General features: G+C 55.7%; 2 protein-coding genes across 2 annotated transcripts in view; one reads left to right on the forward strand and one right to left on the reverse strand.

Annotated features, from left to right (window-relative positions):
- LIMK2 (LIM domain kinase 2) overlaps window positions 1-18,239 on the forward strand; it is a 57,367-nt gene extending 39,128 nt beyond the window's left edge. Inside the window, 14 exon segments of the mRNA XM_074206398.1 lie at window positions 766-875; window positions 1,224-1,412; window positions 1,732-1,837; window positions 2,368-2,564; window positions 4,106-4,292; window positions 5,339-5,425; window positions 8,456-8,587; window positions 9,173-9,229; window positions 11,088-11,153; window positions 11,691-11,807; window positions 11,809-11,866; window positions 12,527-12,582; window positions 14,580-14,737; window positions 15,081-18,239. Coding sequence (XP_074062499.1) covers window positions 766-875; window positions 1,224-1,412; window positions 1,732-1,837; window positions 2,368-2,564; window positions 4,106-4,292; window positions 5,339-5,425; window positions 8,456-8,587; window positions 9,173-9,229; window positions 11,088-11,153; window positions 11,691-11,807; window positions 11,809-11,866; window positions 12,527-12,582; window positions 14,580-14,737; window positions 15,081-15,225 — 1,665 coding nt within the window. The 3' untranslated portion in view covers window positions 15,226-18,239.
- PIK3IP1 (phosphoinositide-3-kinase interacting protein 1) lies at window positions 10,371-26,887 on the reverse strand. Its single transcript, XM_074202263.1, has 6 exons — window positions 26,764-26,887; window positions 26,416-26,571; window positions 26,190-26,291; window positions 24,465-24,659; window positions 24,290-24,368; window positions 10,371-19,113 (listed from the first exon to the last, which is right to left on the reverse strand). The coding sequence occupies exons 1-6, from the start codon at window positions 26,885-26,887 to the stop codon at window positions 18,906-18,908; spliced, it is 864 nt and encodes a 287-aa protein (XP_074058364.1). The 3' UTR covers window positions 10,371-18,905.
- Window positions 26,888-27,132: the final 245 nt, after the last annotated feature.

Consider the following 27,132-nt stretch of genomic DNA (forward strand, 5'->3'; position numbering starts at 1 on the left):
TGGGGAGGGTATTCCAGGCACGAGAACAGCCACTCTAAAGACCCCAAGATGGGAGATGACTCTGTTGAATGAGAGCTGGAAGCCCAAGGTGTTTGGACAGACCTTTTAAACTATGCTGAGACTTTGGGACCACTTTCTGTTTGCTCCTGGGGAGAGTTTAGCTAAGGCATGGTTCCTAGGGAGATAAGATAGCCACATTGAGGCCCACAGAGCTTTTCCTGGCAAGTCTCTTGGCAGAGGGGAAGTATGGCAATGGAGTCAAACTCAAAGAATTTAGAAAACCCCAAATTAGTATTAGCTATGTTGTGTTTTCATTTATTTTGTGAAACAGTTTCCAATTCCATCTAATCTGGTTCAAGGGACCTAGAGTTTTGTATCTGAAGTAAGGGAGTGATGACCCAGTCTTTTAGAGAATGGTTTGATGTGTTGAGGCCAGAGCTGGAACCTGGGGACTGTGGGGTACCCTTTGGCACGTTGAATACCAGACAGGAGTTTCAGTTCTCCTTGTGGGCCCTTAGGAGCTACTGAGGCCTGTCAGAGAGGCCAGAAGCAGGCATCTTAACACCCCTCTGAGACTGGAGGACTTGGTAGAGCGATGCAGGGACTTCCCTTCATTTGGGCCAGAGACCCTTTTAGGGGAGTGAGCAGGAGGATCGTGCGGCGTCCTGCCCTGCTCTGCTGCTGGGTCTGCTCCAGAGAGGTCAGCGTGCTGAGCACACAGCTTGTAGTGAGATGCCCATCAAGTCTCCCTTCCTCCCCACACAGGTAGCTGGGGAATACAAGTATCACCCAGAGTGCTTCGCCTGCATGAGCTGCAAGGTCATCATTGAGGATGGAGATGCCTATGCCCTGGTCCAGCATGCCACTCTCTACTGGTAAGGTGGAGGGGAGGTCCCCTTTACCCAAACCCTGCTTCAGCTTGCTTATCTCTAAAGTGATCTGCTTCCTCACAGAGTTGTTTTGAAGAACAGTTAAGACATAGAAAGGGATTACTTTGTTGTAATAACAATCATACTCTCAAGCCCACCTCTGTGAGGAGGCCTGAAGCCAGAGCTGAGCCCAAGAGGTGGCAGAGTGCTTGGGCATTCTGTGGGACCATGCTCCCCTTCCATTTCATTTTAGAGCCTAGGTTAGAATGGAATTCACTGAAAAGGAATGATGGGATAGGGATTGGTGGAGAGAGGAAGAAGCCAGATCCAACCTGGGTTCTCTTCTCTGTGTAGTGGGAAGTGCCACAATGAGGTGGTGCTTACGCCCATGTTTGAGAGACTGTCCACGGAGTCTGCCCATGATCAGCTGCCTTATTCCGTCACGCTCATCTCCATGCCAGCCACCACCGAAGGCAAGAGAGGCTTCTCTGTGTCCATCAAAAGTGCCTGCTCCGACTATGCCACCACTGTACAAGTGAATGAGTGCGTATCCAAGACTCCCAGAGGTGGGCCTGGAGGCTTTCAGAGCCCTGGGCAGTTCCCCACTACCTGCCTCATGTGCAATCTCTCCGCATGCCCCAGGACTCCTTGCCTTCCCTTCTGACTGTCAACCAGCCCTAGGCCTCAGAGTTGGGAAAGGTGAACTGGGGCCTGAGGCCATCGGTCAGGACAGGCTGCACTGTCCTGAGAGAGGGAAAGAAATGTCCAGGCGTCTCTGACCCTGCACAGAGGAAGCCCTTCTATGACCTGAGGGCCACCTTGCCCTGGTCTATTCTCCTATTGCATTTCTGTCTCTGTTCAGGGTCAGCCGACTGCACATCAGTCCCAACATCCGAAATGCCATCCACCCTGGGGATCGGATTCTGGAAATCAATGGGGTCCCTGTCCGCACCCTGCGGGTAGAAGAGGTATGCAGTTTGGAGCTTTCCACAGTGTCTAGAAAACGATTGACTGATTTATGGCTAGGGAAGAGGCCCAGATTCTCAGAGCTTCCCTCTGTTTCCCTGGTCCACCCTTCTTCCTCTCAACCTCCCTCCTTTTTGGATTTGGTAATACGATGTGTGACCTTGGGCAAGTCTCTTTCCCTCTACAGACCTCAGTTTTCTTACTTATAAAATGGAGCACTAAATGATCTCTAAAGTCCTCCCAGCTCTAATGTCCTATGATTCTGTGCTTGAGATACTGATTTCCCACGGTCACTTGACTAAGTGAGGTAAAGGGGAGAAGCCAATAGGGAGGCCGTTTAGACAGTGAAGGGTCAGCTACTGCTCCAAGATCAAGCAAAGCGTTCCCCTCTGAGAGCTGAAGCTATCCACAAGAGAAGGACATGGTCAAGGGTCAGAGGGACATGCCTCCTGGTAGCCTGTTCAGCTACTGAGGGCGTGGTGAGAAGGGCCTCTCTGGAAAGCCAACCAGCTCCCTCTGCGTTCACCTCCAGGTGGAGGACATGATTGGCAAGACCAGCCAGACCCTTCAGCTCTTGATTGAGCATGACCCTGTTTCCCAGCGCCTGGATCACCTACGCTTAGACACCCGGCTTTCCCCCAACATGAAAGCCATCAGGCCCCCTCACACCAGGAACACTCTGGATATTAAGGAGAACCTGGATGGGACACTGCGGAGGCGATCTCTCAGGTGTGTCCCTACATCTCCCCCTGCCCCCTACTGTCAAGACCCTGAGCCTTCCTAGCCTTCCCTTTAGAGGTGTGGTCAGGCTTGACTGGTCAGAGGCTGGCAGTAATCCACCGGGGCCCAGAGAATTGGAGAGCTAGAGAAGGAACCTCAGGGGCCATCTGGTCACAGAAACAACCCCTTCTCAAGAGGAGCTGACTAAGGCTAATGGGGGACCCTTGGGCATAGAGGTGAGGAGGGAGGTCATTCCAGGCATGACCAGGCCAGTGCTGACACACAAGCAGCATTTTATTTGAGGAGCAGAGGGAAGCAGTTGGAGTGGATCCCAGAGGGTTGGGGCATGGTGACCCATAAGACTGTGGGGGAGCCTCTAGAGTTGGAGGAACAGGGGGCCCATGGTGGCATCTGAGCTCATTACTGTTACTGGGACCAGAGTGGTAGCAATGATGGACAGGAGGGAGACCGATCAGGATGGGGGCTGAAGGAAGGTGGGAGCTGGGTGAGTGGAGAGAAGAGAGAAGCAGAGAGGGTTGGGGTTTGATTAGATATGTTGTGTGGGAAAGAGTGAGGGACCCCAAATGATACAGACATGAGGAAGAGGGGTGGCATTGACCAGAAGGAAGCAAGTTCTGTTCTAGATGTGCTGAGTTTGAGAGGTCTTGGGGGCATCCGGTTTGAAAGGTCTAAGAAGTGAGTGGTCATTAAGGGCTCGAGTTCATGGGAGAGGAGGAGAGCCAGGCCTGATGTGTGAGTGATCTGTAGAAAGATGATTGTTAAACCCAGGAGAGCCAACGAGGTTTCCAAGAAAGAGTAGCTGCTCAAGAGGACTGAGGCCAGAACCTTGGGGAGCCCCCAAGTTAGGGGTGATGTGGGTAAAGGTCAGGAGGAGAGCCAGGAGATAAAGGGGTTGGGAAAGCCCAGGAGAGAGGGAGGTTGGTCATAGGTGCCCAATGGATCCGACAAGACTGTGAGGATGAGGATGGAGAAGAGACTGGCAGATTGGGCGGGGAACCTGAAGAAGGGCATTTCTGGGGAGTGCTAGGGTGAGAAGCCAGGTTTTAAAGAACTGAGTAGTGAGAAGAGAGTAAGTGCAGACAGTTTATCCTAGGAGATTGGTTGAGGAGAGGAGAGATGGGCAGCGGCTTCAGGGGATGGTGGTGAGTCCAGCAAAGGCTTTTTGAGAACTGGAGAGACTTGAGTGCTTTGGAGAACACCTGGGAAAGAAGGGATTAATAGTTCCATTTTGGAGCTGCCATGAGTGACATTGGGACCAGAGGTGCAGATATGTGCAGAGGCCCAGGCCAGTGACTTGTTGGCCAGGATCTCCGGGCCTCCTCACTGGGATGTCTAGGTTTTTCTTCTGAGATTGGGCATAAGGAAGTGCTCTGAAAGTGGAGATGTTGTACCTCCTTCAGTTGAACACACACACACACACACACACACACACACACACACACACACACGCACTCACACTCCCTCGCTCACACACAATATTTCCCACACTGTCCGGCTAGGCCCCTGTCTTACTATCCATCCTTCCCCAGGCGCAGTAACAGCATTTCCAAGTCCCCGGGCCCCTGCTCCCCAAAGGAGCCCTTGCTGCTCAGCCGCGACATCAGCCGCTCCGAGTCCCTGCGCAGCTCCAGTAGCTATTCTCAGCAGATCTTCCGGCCCTGTGACCTGACCCACGGAGAGGTCCTGGGCAAGGGTTTCTTTGGACAGGCCATCAAGGTGAGCACCAATGGGAAACACCCTCCATCCCACCCTTCTGACCAGGAGCTCGGTGGGCTGCTTGTGTCCAGCCATCAGCTGTGTGTTTGGCTGCCACAAGAGGGGCCCTTCCATGCTAAGGCCAGCCATTGGGAAGGAGAAGGGGCATGGCCAGACCTGTGAACGAGGAAGAGGTCCCAACAGGGGGATAAAGACTAGTGGAGGAAGGAGAAAGCAAAGGCTGCTGGGAGGTGATGAGGGAGGGAGAAACAGGGCAGGGGTGCAGCTTTTAGCCCTTGATTCTCGTCCACTGCTCGGCCCCACACGAGGTGAGGTTTCCTCCTTTCCTCCACCTTATGGTTCCAGCTGGTGAATCCCCACTTGGACTTAGAAAGGGCTTAGAAAGAGGAATGCCTCCATCCCATCTGCAGCTGGAGGCCCCATTAAGGCCAAGGGGAGCTCTAGAGTCTGGGTCTCTATTAAATTAAGAATTATTTCTCAAAACTCCTGCTTACTTTGGTGGGGGTGTGGGAGGATACCAAAGCCAGGAGAGAGAACAGCAAGCGGGCTTAGTACTAATGCGTGTCTCTCCTCCCCTTCTGCACAGACATGGGAGGTGGGGCCAGGTAAGTGGGGCATTCCCTGTCTCTTAAGTGCATCTTGTCCTGGAAAAGGGAAGGAGAGGAAAGCATGACCAGCTCCCCAGCTCCCAGTTCCACTGTCCTCCTACCCAGGCTCCCAGTCCCCCAACTCCAAGCTGCTTTGAGTCTCAGGTGACTCCTCTGCCAATTGGCTGAAATCCCTCTGTCTTGGCACTCCATCCTTTCTTGCCTCCCATTTCCCTTTTCTGGTTCACAGTGTTATATGTGAAATCATTTCTTTGGGAAGAAATGTATGTTCCCTGCCAGACCCCCAAACTCCCCACATGCTGGCCCCCATGCTACTCAAAACCCCAGGGTTAAGAGTCCAAAGGCCCTTGGCCACTGTGTGTCTGCCCAGCTGGCTCAAGAAGGCCCACCAGGGAGGTCCCCAGGGATGGCTGTAGTCACCCCTCAATCTTCCCACAGGTGACTCACAAGGCTACTGGCAAGGTCATGGTCATGAAGGAGTTAATTCGGTGTGATGAGGAGACCCAGAAGACTTTCTTAACAGAGGTAAGGGGAGTGGGCCTCGGAGGCAGACCCTGAGATTGAGCTACTCTCCTGTTCTAAGGGTGGGGACGCAGGCCAAGTGGAAGGCGACTACCTTGGGTCTGTCCTTGGAATGGCATCATGAACTGGGATGTCCCAGGCTGGCTCTGATGGCCTGAGGAAGGGAGCTGCCCTCTTCAGGACAGCATTTATGAAGTGCCAACTGTGTGTAAGGCTGAGGCTCTAAGGAAACCGCTCTTCCCTGGTAGCTTCTAGCACAGCCCCAGGTCTGTGTGACAAACACAGATTGGAGGAGGGAGGGACCACTGAGCACCATCCGTCCCCAGTGCCGCTGCTGGGGTCAATCTTGTACTGGACCCTTCCCCTTGCTGTTCTCAGCCAACCAGCCTAACTCCCCTAAGGACTCCTCTCCAGGCCCCTCCTGGCTGCTTCCCCCTCTCTTGTGCTGCTGTCTTTAGTAGGAGGCCTTTCCTGTCCTCACCCCCCAAAACCCATGGATTCCTGTTGGGTGTATTAGGTTGGGGCGGGGGGCCCTCTTGAGCAGCCTGAGAGCTCCTTGAGGGCAGGGACTATTTCACTTTTGGTTCTAGGCCCCCACCTGCCAGCATAGCCCTTGTATATAGGAGGTGCTTCATAAATGTTTGTTGATTGCTTGCCAACTGTTTGGAAGGTCAATTGAAGAAAACCTGGAAGCCAGAAGATAAGTGAGGAGGCTAAAGATAAACCTCAACTAGGTAGGGATGTGGGTGGAGGGGGCCTGGCCAAGGCAGCCAACGACTGTTGGAGGATGTGGGAGAAGTCCATCAGTGGGCATCGACTGCCCGTCTGCTAGTGCGCCCGACTATGCTAAGAGCTGGAGACACAGAAAGGCAGACAATGGTCCCTGCTCTCAGGGGGCTCCCAGTCTACAAAACAAGCTATAGGCAGTGTTAGGGAGAGTCCAGCCTGGGGCGCATCAGGAAGAACTTCCTGTAGAAGGCAGGACCTTAGCTGAGGCAGAAGGGAGGAGAGCAGAGTTTGAGGAGGGAGAGCTTGAAGGCAGCCAGGGAAAACACCTGGAGCAGGATGCTGAAGGCTCTGGGACCAGCAAAAGGGCAAGGCTCAAGGGACCCCAGTGCACATGCTTGGGATGGCATAAGGTGAGGAGACTGGAAGTGTTTCACCAGCCAAACTAGTGTTCTTTGATTCTGGAGGTGAGATGGGTTGATTGAATAAGGAGGTGACCTGAGCACACCCATGCTTTGGAGATGGCTTTGGCAGCAGAGCAGAAGATGAATTTGAGTGAAGGCTGTAGTCTGGCATGAGGCAATGAGGGCCTGCACCAGGGCAGAGGCAGCGCCAAGAGAAGAGAGATAAGCAAAAAGGACCAGACTTGGCAGCTGATCAGATAAAGGAGGTGAGAGAGTCATGGAGATGACCCCCAGGTGGCCAGTCCAGGTGCCTGGGACAGTGATGGTACCCTGGACTGGAATAGGAAAGTTTTGGAGAGGGAAGGGTTTGGGGAAAAGGAAGGGTTCTGTTTGGACGTATTGGACTTAAGATCTAGTTGGAAACGGCCACTTGGCGATGGCAGGTGTCAGACTAGAGGTCAGTCAAGAGGGTCAGACTGGACAAATACATCTGAGGAACATCAGTGTAAAGGTGAGAGTTGAACTAAATGAATTAGTATAGAGGGAGGAGAGGAGAGGAGAAAAGAGGAAAAGAAAAAAGGAAAGGAGAGGAGAAGAAGGGCCAGGTGGATGCCTACAGTTAGAGGACAAGATCAGGAGAAGGATCCAGCAAAGAAGACAGAAGGAGCCGTCAGAGACAGAGGGAAGACCCAGGAGAGATGGTGTCCTGAACACCTAGGGAAGAGGGTGCAGAGAGAGCAGACTGAGGATTGGGAAAAGGTCACTGCTTTGGGTGACTAAAACTTTTAATTATTTGGTTACTTCAGAGAGAGCGGTGTTGGTGAAGGAGGAGGCCAGGGAGTGAAATGGGGTTTTGATTGGGGGCCACAACTACAGACAAGTAAGAGAGCAGGGAGCACAGTCAGAACAGACAAGATGGGACGAGTGAGATGGAGGAGTTGTGGATGCCTGCTGAGATCTCGGACCCAGGGACTCTGGACAGGAGCAGGTCATGTTAGTGCTGGGGACCCTGAGCAAGAAGCCCACCAGTGAACAGCTGTGGGAGCCTGAGCTCTTGGCATCGGAGACCTCTGCTGTGGGCTCGGTCCTTTCTGGCAAGGCTTCTCCAGGCCTGCCCTGACATCCCTTCTCTCTTTCAGGCCCAGCCCAATGGGTCCAAAACAAGCTGCTTCTCTTGTCCCCCAACCCTCACTGATGCTCAGGAGGTCGCTGCCCCCTCCCTAGGTGCAGTCAGAGAGCTCAGAGCGCATATCTAGCCTCCAACACTCAGCAGTTGTAGGATTGCAACCCCCACCTGACTCAGTTTTCTCAGATGGGAAATAGTGACCACAAGAGCACCTTGTATCGCTGAGGATCATGAGCTAATATTTGTGAAACACTGTCCTCTGTACTCTACACACAGTAGGGTCTTAGGAGACACTTCCTCCCTCCCTTCTTTATTCCCTTTGTCACTGCCAACCCCTAGCCCTGGGTTACTGGAGGAGCCCCGGCAGGGGTGGCCATCATCTTCTCAGCTGTGTCTAAGCCATCCCCATCATTACCAGGCCCCCTCCCCCTGGCCAGGAGCAAGCCCCAGCTCCTGCCTTGCCTCGAGTCCCCAGGGCTGAGCTTAGTGTCTGGCTCAAAACAAGCTCTTGGTTACACACTTGCTGAGTGCCTGCTGGACAGACTGGTGGGCTCCAGCGGGGTGGATGTGGATGGAGGGGACAAAGCCTAGAACTTCCAGAATGATTATCCAAATGCCCTCAGACATAACAAACTCCAAGCTTACTCTGAGAGTCTGCCTTAGATTTCTTTGTCAAATGCTTAGTGTCTAATTCCCTCGGAGGTGGAAGAAATGACCCTCCCCTGCCCACTGTGCCCAACAAGGCCCCACCAGAAGTACCGCTCTCTTACCTCTCAGGTGAAAGTCATGAGGAGCCTGGACCATCCCAATGTACTCAAGTTTATTGGGGTCCTCTACAAGGACAGGAAACTGAACCTACTGACAGAATACATCGAGGGGGGCACCCTGAAGGATTTCCTGCGTAGCGTGGTCAGTGCTGGAGGAAAGGGGGGGTCCTGATGGGTGGGCTCCCAGCAGCAGCAAGGGGCCTGGCCCTGTCTTTGGGGTGGGTCCTCACAGGTGTGTGTGGCATAGATAGAATGCTGGGTGTGGGGGCAGAGGTCCAGGCAAGTTAACACTGATGGGAGAATGATAGCCAAGGCCATCATGTAGTAGAGAATGTAATTTCATAGAGGGAGCCCCTCTCTGTCCCTGAGTCTATATGGAAATATGATCATGTCCTTTACCCACTCTGGGCCTTGATTTCTTCATCTGTCAAATGAGAAGAATTGAGATGGCCTCTAAGTTTCCTTCCAGCTTTGATGATCTGAGAATCTTAAGCCCTTTCCTGCCCCCGCTCTTCAGCTCTCTCACCTACAAAATAGATGACCACAGGGGCTTCTGGCCTCTCTCTACCCCAGGCTGAGTGGCTTCTCTTCTCTCCATCCCCTAATGAGTCCAGCTTGAAACATCTGAGTGGGAATAGGATTCAAGGGAGAGAGACTGACCCCTGTACCAGCCCCAATGAGGCACCAAAGGCTGTCCTTAGCGCTGACAGTCCTTCTTGTCCTGCAGGACCCATTTCCCTGGCAACAGAAGGTCAGCTTCGCCAAAGGAATCGCCTCAGGGATGGTGAGTAATGTACAGAGCCACCTTTCATTTCCTTTCAGACAAGCTGTTGGTGAGAGGCCTAAGAGTTGGGACTGAACACAATATGGAGGCTGGGTTGACCAAAGTCTTTGGCCAGTTCTCTTCCACTCTCTGCCCTCCTGGGCTTCCTTCACTTTACTTCCTTAGCAGTGATATCAGGAAAAGGCCAGAAGGCAAAGACAGGGTCTTGGGTTTGACCCTGAGCATCCAGTACAAGCTTCCTTCCTTCCTCCTTTCCTTCATCCTTTCCTCACTCCCTCTTCCTTCCTCCTTCCTTCCCTCCCCCTTTCCTCCTCCTTTCTCATCTTTCTTCCTTTTTCCTTTCCTTTCTTCCTTCCTTCCTTTTTTTTTTAACCTAGTGATAAATGAAAGAAGTGACTCGAGGGACAAGATCAGGTTGGACAAGCCTCCTTCAGCTCACCCCAGGTCCACAACACTCTGGTTGCTAAGTATCTCCAAAGATGAAATAAGCCAGGTCTGCTCTCAAGGAGGTTGCAGGCTAGGAAGGGGATGGGTTCTGGAACCCGACAAGGATAAGGGAAGCTAGTCTGTGAGAGCTGCCACTCTCCGCCAGGGAATCTAGGCAGCGCCTAGGTGGAAAGTGAAGGACTGACCAGCAGGCCCACGGCCAACAGGCAGAAGCGGGACCTTCTAGTCCTGGAGAGGGGGCAGAAACAAGCCTGGGACAGAGGGAAGGAAGGTAGGTCTGGCAAAGCTGGCCCTTGGTTGATGGGCCAAAAGGGGGCTGGAGGGGCATTTTATTCTGAAAGCATTGGCATGATCAGATCGGTGCTTTTAGGAAGATTATATTTTGAAGCTCTGTAAAGGATGAATTGGAGCATGCTGGGGGCAGCGAGACAAGTGGGGAATTTATTACAGTGGTCTGCGTGAGAGGGGACAAGAGATGAGATGAGGACATCTATGCATGTTTGTATGTGGGAAAGGAGCCCAGAGGGGAGGAGGAGGAGATTCTGGCTTCCAGATCAGATGTCTGTAGTCTACACTTTGGGCCTCTTGGGCTATCTGATGAAGACTGTGAACCCCTTTTCAGAAGAAAGGTCTAAGTGTATCCAATAAAGAAACTCATGATGCTGAAATGTAATCATCAAAATATTTTTTATAAAGCAAATTCATATACTCTTTGAAATTGCTCCAGGAGCCCCCCAAGATCATCATCCTTGTTTTAGATACTAGAAATAAGGTGGGGAGAGGGCAGTTATTAATAATGAAGCCCCCCAAAAAAGACCATTGAACCATTTTATTTTACATTCACAAAAGAAAACAGAAGGAAGTCTGACAATCAGGACAGCTTGGAAAGTAACATAGCATTTATGATGTTCTTTTTTTGAAGTAGGTGGATTGAAGGAAGGAGATTTCATTTCCCATAGAACACCCATTTTTGAGGCAGTTAGGTGACCCAGTGGATAGAGCACCAACCCTGGAGTCAGAAGGACCTGAGTTCAAATGTGGCATCAGACACTTAATAATTACCTAGCTGTGTGGCCTTGATCAAGTCACCTAACCCCATTGCCTTGCAAAAAAAAAAAATACCCTTTTTTATGTTATATGTGTTTGTGAAGTCTGGCCACACACCTCTCAGAACGGGAGTGAAAAAAGCAGGTGGTGGGGCACCCCCACCCCCAGAGGAACCAAGAGGCAGTCAGTAGAGCAGAAGAGCATGGAAGGCCGACACCCCCCCCCCCCCCCCACGGTCCAGTAGCTGTGCAAGAGCAGGATTGGGTTTCAGACTCAGAAAACCAAGCCAGTGTGCCTTGGAGAGTTGCCATGACCAGAAGGGCTTAGCCTCCCCTGACCTTCCTCTCTGCTCCTTCCCATTTAGGCCTATCTCCACTCCATGTGCATCATTCACCGAGACCTGAACTCCCACAACTGTCTCATCAAGCTGGTGAGTGCCCAGGACTGAGCTACCCTGCCTGGAGGATGAGGGCATGCAGCCACTCCACAGGGAACGTGCCCCTTTCCCTTCTCAGCTAGAGGCCAAGCCCTAGCTCTGTCTTCCAGACCTGCTGGGCTTCCTTCTCTGCTGTCCTAAAACAGCTACCCATCTCCCTGTATTCTCCTTCATCCCGAGCTAATTCACACTCCTTTCCAGAACTGCCATCCTTTCCCCAGACTTGGCCTAATGTTCGTTTCGACTCCTGGGCCTCCTTCACCAACCCCCATCAGAGGTGGCCCATAGCTACCTGTAGAAAGCCCCCATGTCGTTTTGGAGAGTTCCCTGGCAGCCAGGGACTCAGGGTGGGAAGAAACAGAGGTATAGATCCCAGCTCTAGCCCTTGGAATTGGGTGATCTCGGCCTGTCGCCTCCACTTCTTCCTCTGTAGAATGGAGGTATAATACTGGCACTACCCACCTCCAGGAGAAGGCTTTGGAAATGCCATCGGTGCTTTCAAGGTATGAACTGTTCTTGTTTCTCTGGCAGGACAAGACTGTTGTGGTGGCAGATTTTGGCCTCTCAAGGCTTATTGTGGAGGAGAGGAAGAAGCCCTCATCAGAGAAAGCTTCCACCAAGAAGCGCACACTGCGCAAGAGTGACCGCAAAAAAACGCTATACCGTGGTGGGGAACCCCTACTGGATGGCCCCCGAGATGCTCAATGGTGAGACATGCTACTGGGTGAGCACCATCTACCCCAAGGGGCCATGCGCAGACTGAGGCTTCCTTGCCTGGCCACCAAAGCATATGCCCCTGTGGGCTCTGTACCCACAGCATCCTCACAACAGTCTTGGTATTCCTTCCCCTACTTCCTTAAGAACCAGAATATGGATCCATGGATCCACTTCTAGCAGCCAGATGGGCAGGCGAGCCGCTACCACCCTTAAGCCCTTGGTTCTTCCCTGTTAGTTTATTAATACACATTGCCCCTGCCTACCTGTCTTTGTCTGCCCCAAGGAGGCAAGTTCTATCTCAGAAGACTTCTAAGTGTTCACCACCCCTTGGAGAGGAGTGAGGGCACCATTCTCATGCCCATTATCCTGCAAGACTTCTTTCCACTTACAGCTCAGGCCCAAGCCCTCGAGCTTCTCCCTGGCTGGGCCTAGGCCAGGGGAGTTTTTGTTTACACTCTTGTCCTAAATCACCAGTCTGGTGCCTTGAGTCTTCTCTTGAGGTGAAGAGATGTGGGCTGCCCCCCAGAGGCAAGATTGTAGACACAGTCATTTCCATCCCTTTTAAGAAGACCTGACTTGGAAAGTTGGCCCAGCCCCAGCTGCAGAAGTGAGGAAAGTAGCACTCATCCCTCCTCTTTCATGTTCCCTAGGAAAGAGCTATGATGAGACTGTGGATGTCTTCTCCTTTGGAATCGTTCTCTGTGAGGTGAGTTCGTCCTCGGCCCCCAGCCTAGCACAGTGCTGGGAGAGGCATACTGGCATGGTCACCTTCCTGGGGGCAGCCGAGTAAGATGGACCCCCTGCCCTCCAGAAGGTTAGAGCCTAGGGAGCAGACAAGATTTACATTCTCAAAGCAGAGGCCAATATTGCACTGTCCTTGAAGTGGCCATTCTCTTTGCTAGTGCAGATTGCAGCCCATCCATTTAATTCAGCAGATGCTTATTGCGCTAGGCAGTGAGGATGTCCCAGAAGCCCCCAGGCTGCTGACCTTGGAATCAGGGAGACCTGGTTCTGTCACCTCTTTTTTGACCCCACAGCACTTGAGGCTGCTCAAGAATCCAAGGCCTTCTTGTGCCAATGCAAAGTCACACCTGGCCAAGCTTCCCCCAGCCATCTTCTCAATTCCTGCTCACATGTTGCTGAATGTTGGAGTCCACCAACATGCCGCCAGGCTCACCCCAGATGGTGGGCCCTCAGCACCCCAGAGCAGCCCTTGATTCTCCAATGTGGCTATGCCAGACGTGCTCCTCCCCCCCCCCTTTACCCCTCCAAACCTCTCCCAGCCTCCCTCCATTCTCTCCTCCTTGAGGAGAGCTAAGCCTTCCCTGGGAGTTGAGCACCTCCATCCATTCCTCTTCTGTTCCTCTGCTTGAGTCTCTCCAAGTATGCCCAGGCCTTTACATCCTTTAAGAAAAAAGAAAAAAAGCCCTTCTCAGCCTTGGCTTTATATCTCATTCAGGCTATGATCCACTGTCTCCCTTCCATCTCGTAACTGAACTATTGCTTTCATTGCCTCACCTTTCCTTACATCCCATTCATTCCTCAGTTCCTGGAAATTAAACTTCAGAAACCCACCACTCAGCTGAATCGTCTCCGAGGTTGGCCATGCTCTCCAAACCCCCCAGGCCCATGACCCGTTCCCAGTCACCCTCCAGAGCCTCAGGTAGCCTTGGGGCAGCCTCCTGCTTGCAGTCTGACTAATCCTGCTCAGGCTCCTCTGGAGTCACCTTGAACATTCACCAGGACTTAGCTTTCTTGGGGATCTTGTTAACTTCCAAGGATCCAGGTGATTCCCAAATCTCCAGTCCCATGTTATCAGGAATCATCTTGACTGAACATTTCTAAAATGGAACTCATTATGATTTCCCCAAGAGTCGATTGGCTGCCTCCAAATGTCCCTGTTTCTGTCCGGCCCAGCCTCCTTTTGGTTAGCCATCCTTGACTCTTCCCTTTCTTTCCATCTCCTCAGCTTGGTGGTCCTTGCCCCCCATTATCTGTCATGTCCCTTCTTTTCTCTTGGGTAGCACTAGGGTAGTAGCTTCCCAATTGGTCTCTCTACTCTTCTGAGAGTTGGTGTGATACATGGAAGAAGCCTGGATCTGAAGTCAAAGGGCCTGGCTTCCAGGCCTTTTCTGCCTCTTAGTATCTGGGTCACCTTGATCACCATCTCACCTGTAAATTGAGCAGGGAGGCCCAACGGCCTCTGGGTGCCTCCCACGCCAAGGCTGGGATCTATAAAACCAGGGCATTGGCTTCGGTGACCTCTCAGGCTCATTTCAGTTCTTAGCCTGTGGACCCCCCTCCATTGCCCCTTCCACTTGCCATCTCTGCCCTCAGAAACCCTCCCTGGCTCCCCATTGCCTCCCGGGATCCAGTTCAGACTCCCCAACCTTCCAGGCTCTCCTTACTGGCTGCTCCTTCTGGAGGGCTCCAAGCTGTGGCTCCCCAAGCTCTCTCACTCCTCACCTCTGCCTCAGGGAATAACTCGGAGCCTCCTGGGCTCCTGGAGGGCAGGGCTTGTCCGTTTATCCAGCATCTTGCATGGCACCTATCCTGGCAGAGAGTGAAGCCTCAAAGGGGAGTTGGGGGCCAAGGTATCTGTCCCTCCTGGAGTAGTGTAGGGCTGTGAGGGGGAGACCAGCGACTTTCAAGAGCTTGCCCCTTCTCCTGCTGCTGGTAACCAGCCCTGGCTCTCCCCTCCAGATCATCGGGCAGGTGTATGCTGACCCTGACTGTCTCCCTCGCACACTGGACTTTGGCCTCAACGTGAAGCTTTTTTGGGAGAAGTTTGTACCCACGGACTGTCCCCCAGCTTTCTTTCCCCTAGCCGCCATCTGCTGCAAACTGGAGCCTGAAAGCAGGTGAGTGGTGGTGGTGATAGTGGTGGCAGTGGTGGCGGTGGTGGTAGAGATGGGGAGGGACCACCAGCCGCAGCCCTTCGCTTTCCTCCCACGTGCTCACCGGCTGGTGCGCTCCCTGCGGTCGGAAGGCCTGAATCCAGGCTCATAACCTTGGCCAAGCCTGTTTTCTCCCCTGTGAAAGGAGAGCAGTCTCATGGATTTGTTTTGAGAAACTTGTCTGGTGCGTTTGAGGGAGCTCCCACCCTTCCCAGCAGATGGGAAGAGCCGGGGCAGCACCAGGTGGTCCCACGCTGGCGATCGTGGAGGATCCCTGGCCCTGAGGTGCTTTTCTTTTCTTTAACAGACCCCCATTCTCAAAACTGGAAGATTCCTTTGAAGCACTTTCCCTCTACCTGGGAGAGCTGGGGATCCCCCTGCCCTCAGAACTGGAGGAGCTAGACCATGATGTGAGCATGCAGTACGGGCTGAGCCGAGACTCCCTTTCCTAAGGTCCCAGACGCCTGCAGGGCATTCCCAGGTGCAGCTGCCCCTTTCTGGAGCAGGGACCCCTCCCACTTTGGCCAGGCTGAGCCTCCTGTGGATCTGTGGCTCCCTTGGAGGGGGGAGAAGCCTTTTTCTGCTACCTCCTCAGGAGGAAAATGTGCCCAACACTACTGCTCAGGAGATACATCTCTGGGGCACACAGGGTGCCCCTGCCCCATCTCCACACTCGATCCTCGACCGCAAGCTGTGAAGAGCTGCCCCTGCCCCTGGCTGGGGAGAAGCTGGGACTTTGGGACTGGCTGGGACCGTGCTCCCGGAACCAAGAAGCCGCCGCCTCCTCGAGGGGTTCCCAACCCCAGCCAGGGGAGAGATCCCTGGGGCCTCCTCGTGGAAGGTGGCAGATTGTGGGAGCAAAGTGTGGCTCCCTGTGGCGCTGCCTTGTCTGCCCCTCCCCTCCAGGGAATTTTCCCTGATTGTAAGAAGGACTCATCTCTGTTACTTTATGGCCCCATGGGCATAAGTCTTCTGGCAGGGTCCGAGAGTCTCTAAGCCTTGATCGACCGACCAGGGGTTGAGGGGGGTCTCAGGCTTTGGAGAGGTCAGGCCTCCCCCTGGAAACCTCTCATGTTTGCTGCCCCTTTCTTCAAGTCAGGTCTGCAGTAGGAAACTTAGAAAGTCCTTTATAGTGGTAGCAAGGTTGATGCCAACTACTGGCAGATATGGCCTTAAGAATGGGAAAACCCAAGGCGATACCAGGGTGGACATTGCTGTTACTGGGCATGATGGGTGGGCGCCGAGGGAACTAGAGGAGGGGATCTCAGAGAAGGAGCCTTCCCACCCTCTCAGACTCCCAGGCTCTTTCCCTGGCCGGCTCCCTCTAAGGAATGCAGCTGGACAGCCGGACCAGCCTCCTCCAACGTGGCCCCGGCCGCCACCATACGTGACGGGGAACCAGCACTGGGGTCACTGAGTTGTGAGGGGGGGAAAGGGATGCTGTTAATATTCCTGGGTTGTTGGGTCTGTTGACAGATATGTGAAATAGTGATTATTGGTCTGATGATGAATTGGGGAAATGGTGTCATCTCGGGACTCCAGTTTACTTTTTTTTTCCCCCTAGTGAGCTGGGTAGATTGACCATAGACCTCTAGGGACTCCTTGATGGCGGGCAGGGGTGGGCCCCCCGGGGAGCTCAGAACTGAGAGGGCAACAAGCAGCAAATGTGGAAAGAGGGGCACCCAGCCAGGCAATCAATGAAGCAATAAATGTAGCTGATGGAACCAATATTAAAATGATTTGGGCTGTGGATCAAAAACACATTGTGGGTGCACTTGCCTTGTTGGAAAATGCTTTGGTTGAGGGGCAGCTAGGTGGCTCAGTGGGTAGAGCACCAGCCCTGTAGTCAGGAGTACCTGGGTTCAAATCCAGCCTCAGACACTCAATAATGACCTAGCTGTGTGGCCTTGGGCAAGTCACTTAACCCCGTTGCCTTGCAAAAAACTAAAAAAAATGCTTTGGTTGGACAGTTAGGGGGCAAGGAGCAGGCTTGGACATGGCCCTGGGGACCACAGAGCCGCCTGCCCCTGGCTACCCACCAGGTTGGCCTCGGACTAGGCTTTCCTTGCTCTGTAAAGTGAGGAGTTTACAAAGACTAGCTAGGACCATCCCCTGTTCTGAGACCCCTCCCCATTTTGACACTCAGTAATGGAATGATCCGCTTGTGGGTCTCCTCCAGCCCCCCTGCAGGAGGCCTTTGCTCCATTTCTAGGAAGCCGCTCCCCGTCTTGGTCTTGGATGGGCTCGGCCTTCTTTGGAACCTGAGTCACATAGAAAATAGTTACTGTTTTATTTGTTGTCAGAGCTCTTATGAAGATCAAACAGACGATATTTGCTGTTCCATGGGCCCCGGCCGGGCCCCCAGGAGATGCACCCCAGATGCCTCATTCCTCCTTCCTACCCCACATCACAAAGTGAAGGCCACCAGCCTCACCACCCCCCGGGCTCTTTGTCTGGCAAGAGCCCCTGCCCCTTTCTTCCACACAGGAAGCCTGACTCGGCTTGGAACTCAGGGCCCGTGTGTTAGAACGTTCCTTCCTGGCTGTCCAGGTGGGTCATTGCCCACGACTCCAGACCTCAGGGGAAAGAGAACTTCCTTGGGGAGAATGTCCTCCAGTCCCTCGGGGACTCAGATGAGAGAGCTGCCAAGGTTGGAGACCCCCAGACCCTCCGTCCTGGGAAGCTCCACCTGGTCCAGCTGCTGCCTCTCCCCTTCCTTCCCCCCAGGTTCCCGGTGATCTTGAGGTGAAGCAGGAAGGACCCAAAGAGGGTGACTGATATGGCCATGAGCAGAGCCGCCTCCCCACACTGTTGAGACCACTCCCCTGTGGCAACGCCCCAGTGTGGGTAAACAGGCCTCCCCTTCGGAAGCAGCGATCGGGGCGCACTCTAGCCCTGGGCCCCGACCTCCCAAGGATGAGCTCACCAGAGTGGGGCGCACCCCGCCTCCAAAGACTGGTGGTCCACACTGAGAGTGAGCTTTGTCCTGTTTAATGTGTTTTTACCAAGTTGAATCCAGAGTGGCTTCCTGCCTTGGGTGCAGGTGTTAGAATGAGGTATATAAAACAGAAATGGTTAAAAAAAGTCAGATCCACTAACACGGCGGTGTCGGCGGTGTCCCTCGTGTGCAGCAAGTGAGCCAGACCTAGCAAGGCCACGCCGATCCTCCCGAGCCACCCCCGCTGCAGAGTTGGCGCCTTCACACACAAACACACACAACCTAGAGCTGTTTGGGTTTCGGGAGGAGAGGGTGAGGAGTGGGTGAGGAGCAGGGGCAGGGTTGGTCAAGTCCCTCCCTTCCTCCTAAGGCCTTTAAGGAGCACTGAAGTGGGAAGAGGGATTGGAGGCTCTGACCTCATAGGAGTCTTGTGGCCGTGGACATCCAGGGGCCGGGGCACAGCGTGGCAAGGCCCAAAGCCCCCCTCCCCTCTGCATTTCCCTTTCCTCTGGCCCTCAAGCTTGTGCACCAACCTCCTGGGGAACTCTTAGGGGATCCAGCAATGGAATTATTTGCTGCCGCCATTTCTGGTTCCTTGGACAATGTGAATCCTAAAACATTTCCTGCCGTCATCTCTCCGTCCGGAGCTTCTGACCCCGACTCCCTGGGTTGACCCTTAAGGCACCTGTGCCCAACACTCAGTCTACACGGAACGTCCGATCAATTTTCTTTTCCTTTTCATTTGGACCCGGAAGAGGGTTGACCCTGGAGCTGCAGGGAGTCCTGAGGCCCCCCCCATTTCTAGCCCAGCTTGCCAACTGACCCTGATGCCATTCCCATTTTCCCTGAAATACAAGGGTAACAGTCTATATGTGCCATACACATCTCTAGAGGTGGGAATAGGGAGGAAGCCAAGGCCATGTGGGATTCTAGAGCACAAAAGGGAGAGGTGAGACTGGTCTCTGTCCATGTCCAGAGGACAAAGACCACCCTGTCCCTGGTTTGAATTCTGTGGGAAGCCCTTGCAGATAGTACCCCTGTGGATGGTGCCCTGAGGCATGACCCTCCCCAAGAAGCAGGGCCTGCGCTCTAGTCCTTTGTCTCTGGAATTCACCCCAAAAACACTAACAGAAGATGAGGGCCTTTCCCTGCTCTGGGAGCGTCAGCACGGACTCCGACCCACGGGTCGACAACTCAGGCCCCAGGCGTGCCAGCCTGGCCCATGAGGGGGGCGTTGCCATCCTTGGCGTCTTCCCCAGGAGTCCGGTGAGTGTGGATCACAATGGTTTTCTCATCCACAATCTCACACGCAGGGTTGGTGAAGGCAGACAGCGGCAAGGTGATACGCTGCATCTCCCGCTCGTAGGTTTTCTGTTCACGCTGCTCCTTGAAGTCCTTCCCCCTGATGGAAAGAAGGAAAAGGAAAAGCACCATCAAGTCATCGATCCTGCCTAGATTCCTTCTCTCCTTTGAGCATCTTGGAGGCAGCACTGGGCTTTGGTGGACCAATCCTATCCACTCCACTCGACCCACAGAACAAGGGGGGTGGCCTTGTGGTCAGTGTACACTGGGTCACCTCTAGGCCCCGCAGTCTCTCCCGTCCGTCCCATGGGTCTCCTAGACTCTCACAGACAGCAAATGTGACCTTAAGGAAATGTTGAGAATAGGCCCGGCCTGGAAGGGAAGTAAGTCATCCTTTACAATGAAGAAGGAAAGGACAAAAGGAAGTATGACATTCCACGTGGGTGTGGCACCCCCATTCCAGGCCTCGTGGAAAACCCACCAGCTCTCCTGGTGACCACTTCCTCTTTCGTGAGCCCAAATTCTTGGGAATTTTCCTCCACTCAAGCTCCACTGTGCCACACGGCAGCCTCCAGACCTTACCGTTCTAACCACCGTTTTATTTCTCAGGAAAGCGCCCGTTCGACTGACCGTTCTCAATAAGCCCTCTCCAGGCCACCCAGCGTCCTGGCTGCCTTCCCAGATTCTGAAGCGTACAACCCAGAACCTCTCCAAGCATAGGCTGACTGGGGCAAGCCCTAGGACCTCTGGGCCTGGACCTGCTCTCACACGATCTAAACTTTCATGGCTGCCGTGTCCACCTGAGTGCAGCATCCAGTCTACGAGAAATCCCAGCTCCACCCCATCCGGCGCTTGCAAAACCAGCTTTTTGAATTTCTTTTTTTAAGGCAGTGGGGTAAAGTGACTTGCCCAGGACCACACAGCTAGGCATTTAATGTGTTTGAGACTGGATTTGGACTCGGGTCCTCCTGACTCCAGGGCCGGTGCTCTATCCACTGCGCCGCCGAGCCGCCCTGAGAAACCAGCTTTTTGAAATACACTTGGATTCAAAGACTTCACATTGATCAGTCAACCATACGAGCAGATTCAGCCCAGAGTTCAGCCACAAAAGTCTTGCCTCACCTCACGTCATTCAGAGTCTCCACCACGGTCTCTGGGCTCAGATGAGGAGGGATCTTCTGCTTAACCAAAGCAGAGCCCTCACCATGGGCCCTTGACCCTAGCTAGCCCCTTCTGACTTCTCCAGCAAGCAGTCCTCACCATCATCCCACCTTTCTCCTTGTCAGCCTCTCCCCAGCTACTGCCTTTGCCCCAGTCACCCACCCTGCACCCTCTTCAACCCCTCGCTCTCAGCCACCCTAGAGTCAATATTATGGCTTCTTCCCTCCCAATATTTCATTGACATTCCTTTTTTTTTTTTTAAAAGATTTTTGTGAGGCAATGGGGTTAAGTGACTACCCACTGTGCCATTTACTGGACACCAGCTCCCACCAACCTCTAACATCAAAGTCCCTTGGCATTTAAAATGTTAGAGCACCGGCCCTGAGTCAGGAGGACCTGAGTTCAAATCCAGCCTCAGACACTTAATGACCTAGCCGCTGGCCTTGGGCAAGCCTTTTTATTTGCCTTGCAAAAAAAAAAAAATGACTCCTCCCTTTCCAGCTTTAGTCCTTTTTGCTCCCCTAGTGCCATTTCCATCTCCCATCTCCCTGCCTTTGTCTGGGCTGTATCCTGCCCCCACCCGAGCTTGGACTCCTCTTCCCCCGGCCTTTCCGGGATCTCCCAGATGCCAGTGGTTCCCTTCCTGATTTTCTTCATCCCTGTATGAACGTCACATGTCTGAACTATTTGACACGCCGGCTCCCTTGTTAGAGGGTGAGCCCCGTGAGGGCAAGGCCTGTTTTTGCTTTTTCTCCGCACCCTCAGCAAGTAGCTCAAAGCTGCTACCCACGCGGATGATGTGTCCTTCATTCTCGAAGAAGACCAGGTCAGGAAGGTGATACCTTGACAAACCCTGGACTGCAGTGAGGGGGAGGCTCTGCCAAGTCCCCAGCCTCACTTTCTCCTCTGGAGCCCCCTGGGCCATTGGCCTGATGTGAATGAGGACGATAAGAGATGAGAGGCAGTCAGGGTAGTGACTTGCCTGAGACCACACAGCTAGTAGCAAGTGTCTGGGGCTGGATTCAAACTCTGACCCTTCTGACTCCAAGCCCAGTGCTCTATCCACTGCACCGCCTAGCTGCCTTTGGCTTTTCGCAAGGCAATGGGGTTAAGTGACACGCCCAAGCTCACACAGCTAAAGTAATTCTTGTCTGAGGTGAATTTGAACTCAGGTCCTCCTGACTCCGGGCGGCCTAGCTGCCCACACAGGTGGTACTTCATAAAGGCTCGTAGGAACTCTGACAACCCCCAGTGGAGCTGGTGACTAAAACAGTTCCTGAGCACTCCGGAGTCATGGGCACCCCTCCCAAGAGCAGGCGGGCTTGGAGGCCCTAGCCTTGCAACCTGTGCAGGCCACTACCAGCTGGGTGACTTGGGCAAGTCTCTTCAACTCTCTGGACCTCAGTTTCCCCTTCTGTAAAACACAGAGGCTGGACTTGGAGGTCCTCCAAGTTCCCTTTCAGACCCAGGACTCTTAGCCACAATGACAGGAACTAGGGGCTGCCTTTGGGGAGGGAACACCAGGAACAGCAGGAAATGCAGGCCCCGAGGGCCGAGGCCTGGGTTTTTCAGGCACAGGATTTAAAAGGGCCCCAGGAATCATCTAGTCTGAGCTCTTCACACATAGTATCTGAGGCCCACAGAAGGGGAGTGACTGGGCTGGGATTACCCACCAGGGAAGTCAGAGGCGAGGGGGCCGCTAGGTGAAGGGGACAGAGCACCCTGGAGTCAGGAGGACCTGGGTTCAAATCCGGCCTCAGACACTCAATACTGACCTAGCTGTGTGGCCTTGGGCAAGCCACTTAGCTCCATTGCCTTGCAAAAAACTGAAAAAAAAAGTCAGAGGCAAGATTTGCACCAAAGTCCCATCAGCACCTAGTGGCATCCTTCCCTCCCTGGAGGCAGCTGGCCCTAATTCCTGCAGCCTGGTGACTAGGAATAATCAGGAGCTCCCACAGGCAGCATTGGTCCCTGATCTCTTCCCTCTGCCTGTCCTCTGGAAGGGGCCCCTAAAGGGAGGTGGGCACTGCCCACTCCCAAGAGCATGGGAGCTAGCCTGGGCGGGGAGGGACTGGGTCCAGGTCCCAGTCCAGGTCCTGGGACTCCTCTCAGGGCCAGGTCCCTGCATTCTGAGCCTCCCAGCATGATTCCATTTCAAGTGGAGAAACTGAGGCAGCACCTTGCCCCGGCTCCTGATGAGAGAAACAACAGGACCCTGGCTAAAGCTAAAGGCTGGCAGGGCTGTCCCCCACTCTAATCTCCTGGCTTGGGGGTGGCCCAGGAGAAACAAACACTGTATTCATGCTTCTCCGGCCTTGGGGGTGGAGGGCTGGAGGCTTACGCTTTTCCCTGCCTTTTATCAGCAAACAAGAGCCACCCTGGAGTTCTGCCCGGCGGCGGGCCTGCAGTGGGGGAAGGCCACGACCCCCTCCAACTGGCCCCTCCCAAGTCAACGGCCCCCTGCCCGGTGCCGGACACAGTGGGGGCACCCACCTGCCCACACCGCCGCAGGAACCCGATCCCCGCCCTGCTGAAGGGCCAGAAACAGAAGCCAGGCAGCAAACAGGGCAGGGAGAGATGCCAAGCGAGCCAGCCTGCCGCTCTCAACCACCACCCTTGGCTGCCAAGCTCCTTCACTTCCTCTTCCTGGGCCGGAGAGAGGACAGAAAAGCCTCGTCGAGTCGATACTAGGCTGGAGGAATGCCACGTTTGGGGGTCGGGAGACCAACCTCTGTGGGCCATTGATATGCGGCCCTCCCTGACCTCAGTCTCCTCCTCCTCCTGGCCCGGCAGCTCTAAGACCAGCACCCCAGACGAACACGGACCATCGGGCAGACTGACAACTCGGGGAACAAACCAGTGGCCTCACTTCCTTGGCCCAAGCGTCCAGGGACCCTTCACTCCCAGAAAGCAACATTGCCCAGACCACTGGGGCGGAAGGAAGCCCCAGGGCCTTCTCACATGCCAGTCCCTGAGCAGGAATCCCAAGCCAAGGGCCATGCCGCCGGCCTGAGAAGCTTCCCTAGCTGGCTCGGCCACTCCGGGCCTGCGCTGCTCCTCAGGAAGCCTTCAACTCCTCCCCCGAAGCCTCCCCTCCTGCCCAACGGCCCCAGCCCTTCAGACCCCGTGAGCAGACACCGAGCTCGGGGCCCTGGTGGCCTGGGAGGCCCGGCTTCCCTCTCTTTAAAGGGCTTAACGTGGTCCCAGAGGAGCTCGGCTCTGAACTCTGAACTGTTGTCTGGCTCTTGGAGCTTTGTCTGGACAAAGGGGAGGCGGGCAGCAAAGTGGAGGCAGGCCGGGCCCGGAGCCTGGGCCCAGAGCCTGGCCCCGCTGCCTGCCCAAGCGGCCTGGGAATCTTTATCATGGTGGGGAGGAGGGTCCTGGACTCAATCATTCAACAAGACCTAAATAAGCTCCCATCGGTGGTCAAGGCCTGGGTGAGCAGAGGTGACCCCAAGGTCAACAAGAGTGGATACCCCTTTGCCTCGATATTCATGCATCAATGGGGCAGATAGGTGGCACAGTGAATAGAGCACCGGCCCTCAAGTCAGGAGGACCTGGGTTCAAATTAGGCCTCAGACACTGTGACCTTGGGCAAGCCACTTAACCCCCCCATTGCCTTAAGTTTTTTTTTTTTGCAAGGCAGTGGGGGGGGGGGGGGTAAGTAACTTGCCCAAGGCCACACAGCTAGGTCATTATTAAATGTCTGAAGCTGTATTTGAACTCAGGTCCTCCTGACTCCGGAGCCGGTGCTCTATCCACTGTGCCACCTAGCTGCCCCAATAACATTTTTTTTTAAAAAAGGCTGGATCTCCCTAGTTCCATGCGTCCCCTCATGTGCCCAAGAGCACTGGGAGCTCTGGCTTGGGGCCACCTCCCCCAGAGCCCTCAGCAAGACTTTGGCAGCCAGAAGGACACGCGCCCCTCTGAAAGACATCGCCCCAGAAGCACCGAGCCCAACTTTAATCCAATACCCTCATTTTACAGAGGAGGAAACTGAGGCCCAGAGCGTTCTGCCCAAGGCCAGAACTTGAATCCTCTGACGTGTCTTTTGTCACACCCATTACCCCCTACATGGCTGTCTAAGGAAATGGGGGGGTTGATATGATACTAACCTCTTGTAGACGTAGCCCAGGACGATGCCAGCACCTGTGGCCACAATGATTACCGTCATGGTGATTCCCAGCACGTACCCTGCGGAAGGAGAGGGCAGCATCCGTGAGCGCCTCCATGAGAAAGGGACAAGGGAGGGAGGGATCCTGGGAGGGTCAGCAGAGGGATGGGGCCTACCTATCATCCCGAGGTCCTTCTTCTCTGACAGCATCCTCACTTTCTGGTTGACCCCGATCACGGGCCGCACGGCGGCCGACTCACTGTTGGAGGGCAAAGAGTCGGCCACCTCGAAGGCTTCCCCCTCGGCCCCTTGAGGTTCCTGAGACGTCCCTGCAGCGGTGGGGAGGGGCAGCGTTTCCTGAGTAGGGGTCCCTGGAGATGGAGAAATGAGGACAATGTCACAAGGGATGGCCTTGCCTTGGGCCCCCTCCTGCAGAGGTGAAGGGCGAAGGGTAAGATTAAAGGAGACGGAGGTCACCGGACCCCAGGGGTGAAATCTGGGATGGAAGGGATGTGGCTAAAGGAGTATTCTCCATCTAGACCTTGAGTCTCACATGCACATCCACACAGGTAGACACACATGTGCTAGATGGCCCCGTGGATAGAGCACCGGCCCCGGAGTCAGGAGGACCGGAGTTCAAATCCAGCCTCAGACACTTCAGAATTGCCTAGCTGTGTGGCCTTGGGCAAGTCACTTAACCCCATTTGCCTTAAATAAATGAAACTTAGAAAAGAATGCCCCTTGGCAGCATCCTGGTCAGAGCTGCCCCAGTCTAAAAGGACGCCCTTTGGAAGGCCGTTTGCAGAGGACGTGCCTTACCCAGCATGGGATGCCTGGTGTCAGACAGGGACCCTGAAGTCACGTCTCATGCTTTTTCCATTAGAACCCTGCTAGCTAGATGGGCCTGGGCAGGCCTCAGTTTCCTCATTCGTTAAAACGGGACTAATAATAGCACCCGCCACCCATGCCTGTAAAGTGAATCTTCCGGGGCTGCTTACATGCCAGCCGTAGTCGGCCACTGCCAGCCGTCATTTTGCCTCCTCTGGGATCACCAGCTCCCAGGCACCAGGCCGGGGCCTCTCTTTGTGCCCAGCCATAGCAGGTGCCTAAGAAAGGCTACTGCCCCGGCCTCAGCCCAGCAGGGCCAGAGCCCAGGCTCAGGGCCGGGCACCCTCCCTGGGCCTCGGTTCCCTCAACTGTAAAATGAGTGGCTTGAACCCAAGGACCTGAGCTGTTGGCGGCCCCCGGGCGCCGTGGCCCTCTGGCAGCTCTAAGCCCATGGTCCAGTCCATCTCCGAGGTCACCCCGGGGCGGGATGGGCCCGGAGCCCGGGGCCTGGCCCGTCCATGAGCTCATTCAGCCACACTCTTTGCTGGTGGGCTGCCGAAGGGCCCCCATCTCTGCCCTGTCTGGTCACAAACTTGGCCCCCCTCCGTGGGTCCGGCGGTCCCCCAGTTTACTCGTGGCCGCCCCCTTGGTGCCCGGCTCCCCGCTGGGCGCTCAGGGAGCAGGCTCCCCCGCTTCAGCCCTTCGGGAAAGTTTCCGCCGCTCTCCGAGCCTCAGTTTCCCTAACTGTAAAGCGGACTAGCCCGGAGGTGTCCGAGCGTGGGGTCACAGAGCGCTGACTCTCTGCCCCCTTGCCCAGGGGCTCCCCCTGCGCCTCAGTTTCCCGCCTGCAGAGGGGCTGCCCCCGAGGGTCTCGGGGCCCCCCAGCTCCCACCCGGGCTCCTCCCGGCCCCGCTCTCCCCGCAGAGGCTCTTGTTTACCAGGGCGAGCAGAGGATGAGCTCATGGGGCGTGGCCCCGGCGGCCAATGAGCCGCCGGCGCCGAGGCCCGGAGACAGCGGCGGCCAATGGCGAGGCGCAGGGGGCGGGCCGGGGCGGGGCCGGGGCGGGGCCTACCTGCGCACGGGGCGGGCCGGCAGCGCCGCTTCTGGGGAGCCCCCGCCGGGCCGCGCACGAAGCACCAGGGCCCGGCCGGGTCCGAGTCGGGGTTCCGGCAGCCTGGGGGGCGGGGGGCGGGCGTGAGGGGGAGGGGCCGGGCCGGCCCTGCCCGCCGCCCCTCCCCCAGCCCCTTCCCACGCGCGTGTCCCGGCCCCCGCCCCCCACAGCCCTTCCCCCCACTCACCGGGGCCGAGGGGCCCGGGGTCCCCGCTCGGCGGGTCCCGCCAGTCCAGGCAGGGCAGCCCGTCCGCAGAGAAGCGCTGGTCTCCCCGCAGCAGCCGGCCCTGGTCCCAGAAGCAGCCTGGGGGGAAGCCGGGCGGGGGGGGGCAGGGCGCCCTGACTTTGGAGCCGGAGCCTCGGTGCCCCGCGCGGGGCGCCCCGGCCCCCCCCCCCGCCCCGTGACATCAACCGGGCGGGACTGCGGCTGCAGCCCCCCCAGCCCCCCCCCACCCCGCGCAGCAGAGAGAGCGCACCCGGCGGGACCCCCGCCCGGCCCCCAGGCCGCCCCCCGACTCCCCGGGAAGCCGCTCACCTGCCGGGGCCCCCCAGGCGGCGGCCGGGAGCGCGGCGCCCAGGAGCGCGGCGCCCAGGAGCAGCGCGGGGCCCCCGGCCGGGGCCGCCCGCCTCCCCCGCTGCCCCGCGCGGCCGGAGCGCATCGTGGGCGCGGGCAGCGGCTCCTCTCCGGTAAACAGCCTCCCCCGGCCGGGAGGGCAGAGCTCCGGCGCCGCGGCCTCCTGGGTCCTAAGGCGCGCTGGCTGCTCCGCCTCGCCCTGCCCCGTGCCGGCCCCGCGCCCCGCCCAGAGCGTGCCCGCCCCAGAGACGCCCCAGAGATGCGCCCAGAGACGCGCCCAGAGATGCGCCTAGAGATGCCCCCAGAGACGTCCCCAGAGACGCTCCTAGA

This window comes from Macrotis lagotis, chromosome X (assembly GCF_037893015.1).
Source record: "Macrotis lagotis isolate mMagLag1 chromosome X, bilby.v1.9.chrom.fasta, whole genome shotgun sequence".
NCBI lineage: Eukaryota > Metazoa > Chordata > Mammalia > Peramelemorphia > Peramelidae > Macrotis > Macrotis lagotis.

Coding starts and splice junctions, on each gene's coding strand:
- PIK3IP1 (XM_074202263.1), bottom strand. CDS start 26,887: ATGCGCTCCGGCCGCGCGGGGCAGCGGGGGAGGCGGGCGGCCCCGGCC. Junction 26,292..26,415: donor CCCCGGGCCCCTCGGCCCCG/GTGAGTGGGGGG, acceptor CCCGCCCCCCAG/GCTGCCGGAACCCCGACTCG. Junction 24,660..26,189: donor CCGGCCCGCCCCGTGCGCAG/GTAGGCCCCGCC, acceptor CTCCATCTCCAG/GGACCCCTACTCAGGAAACG.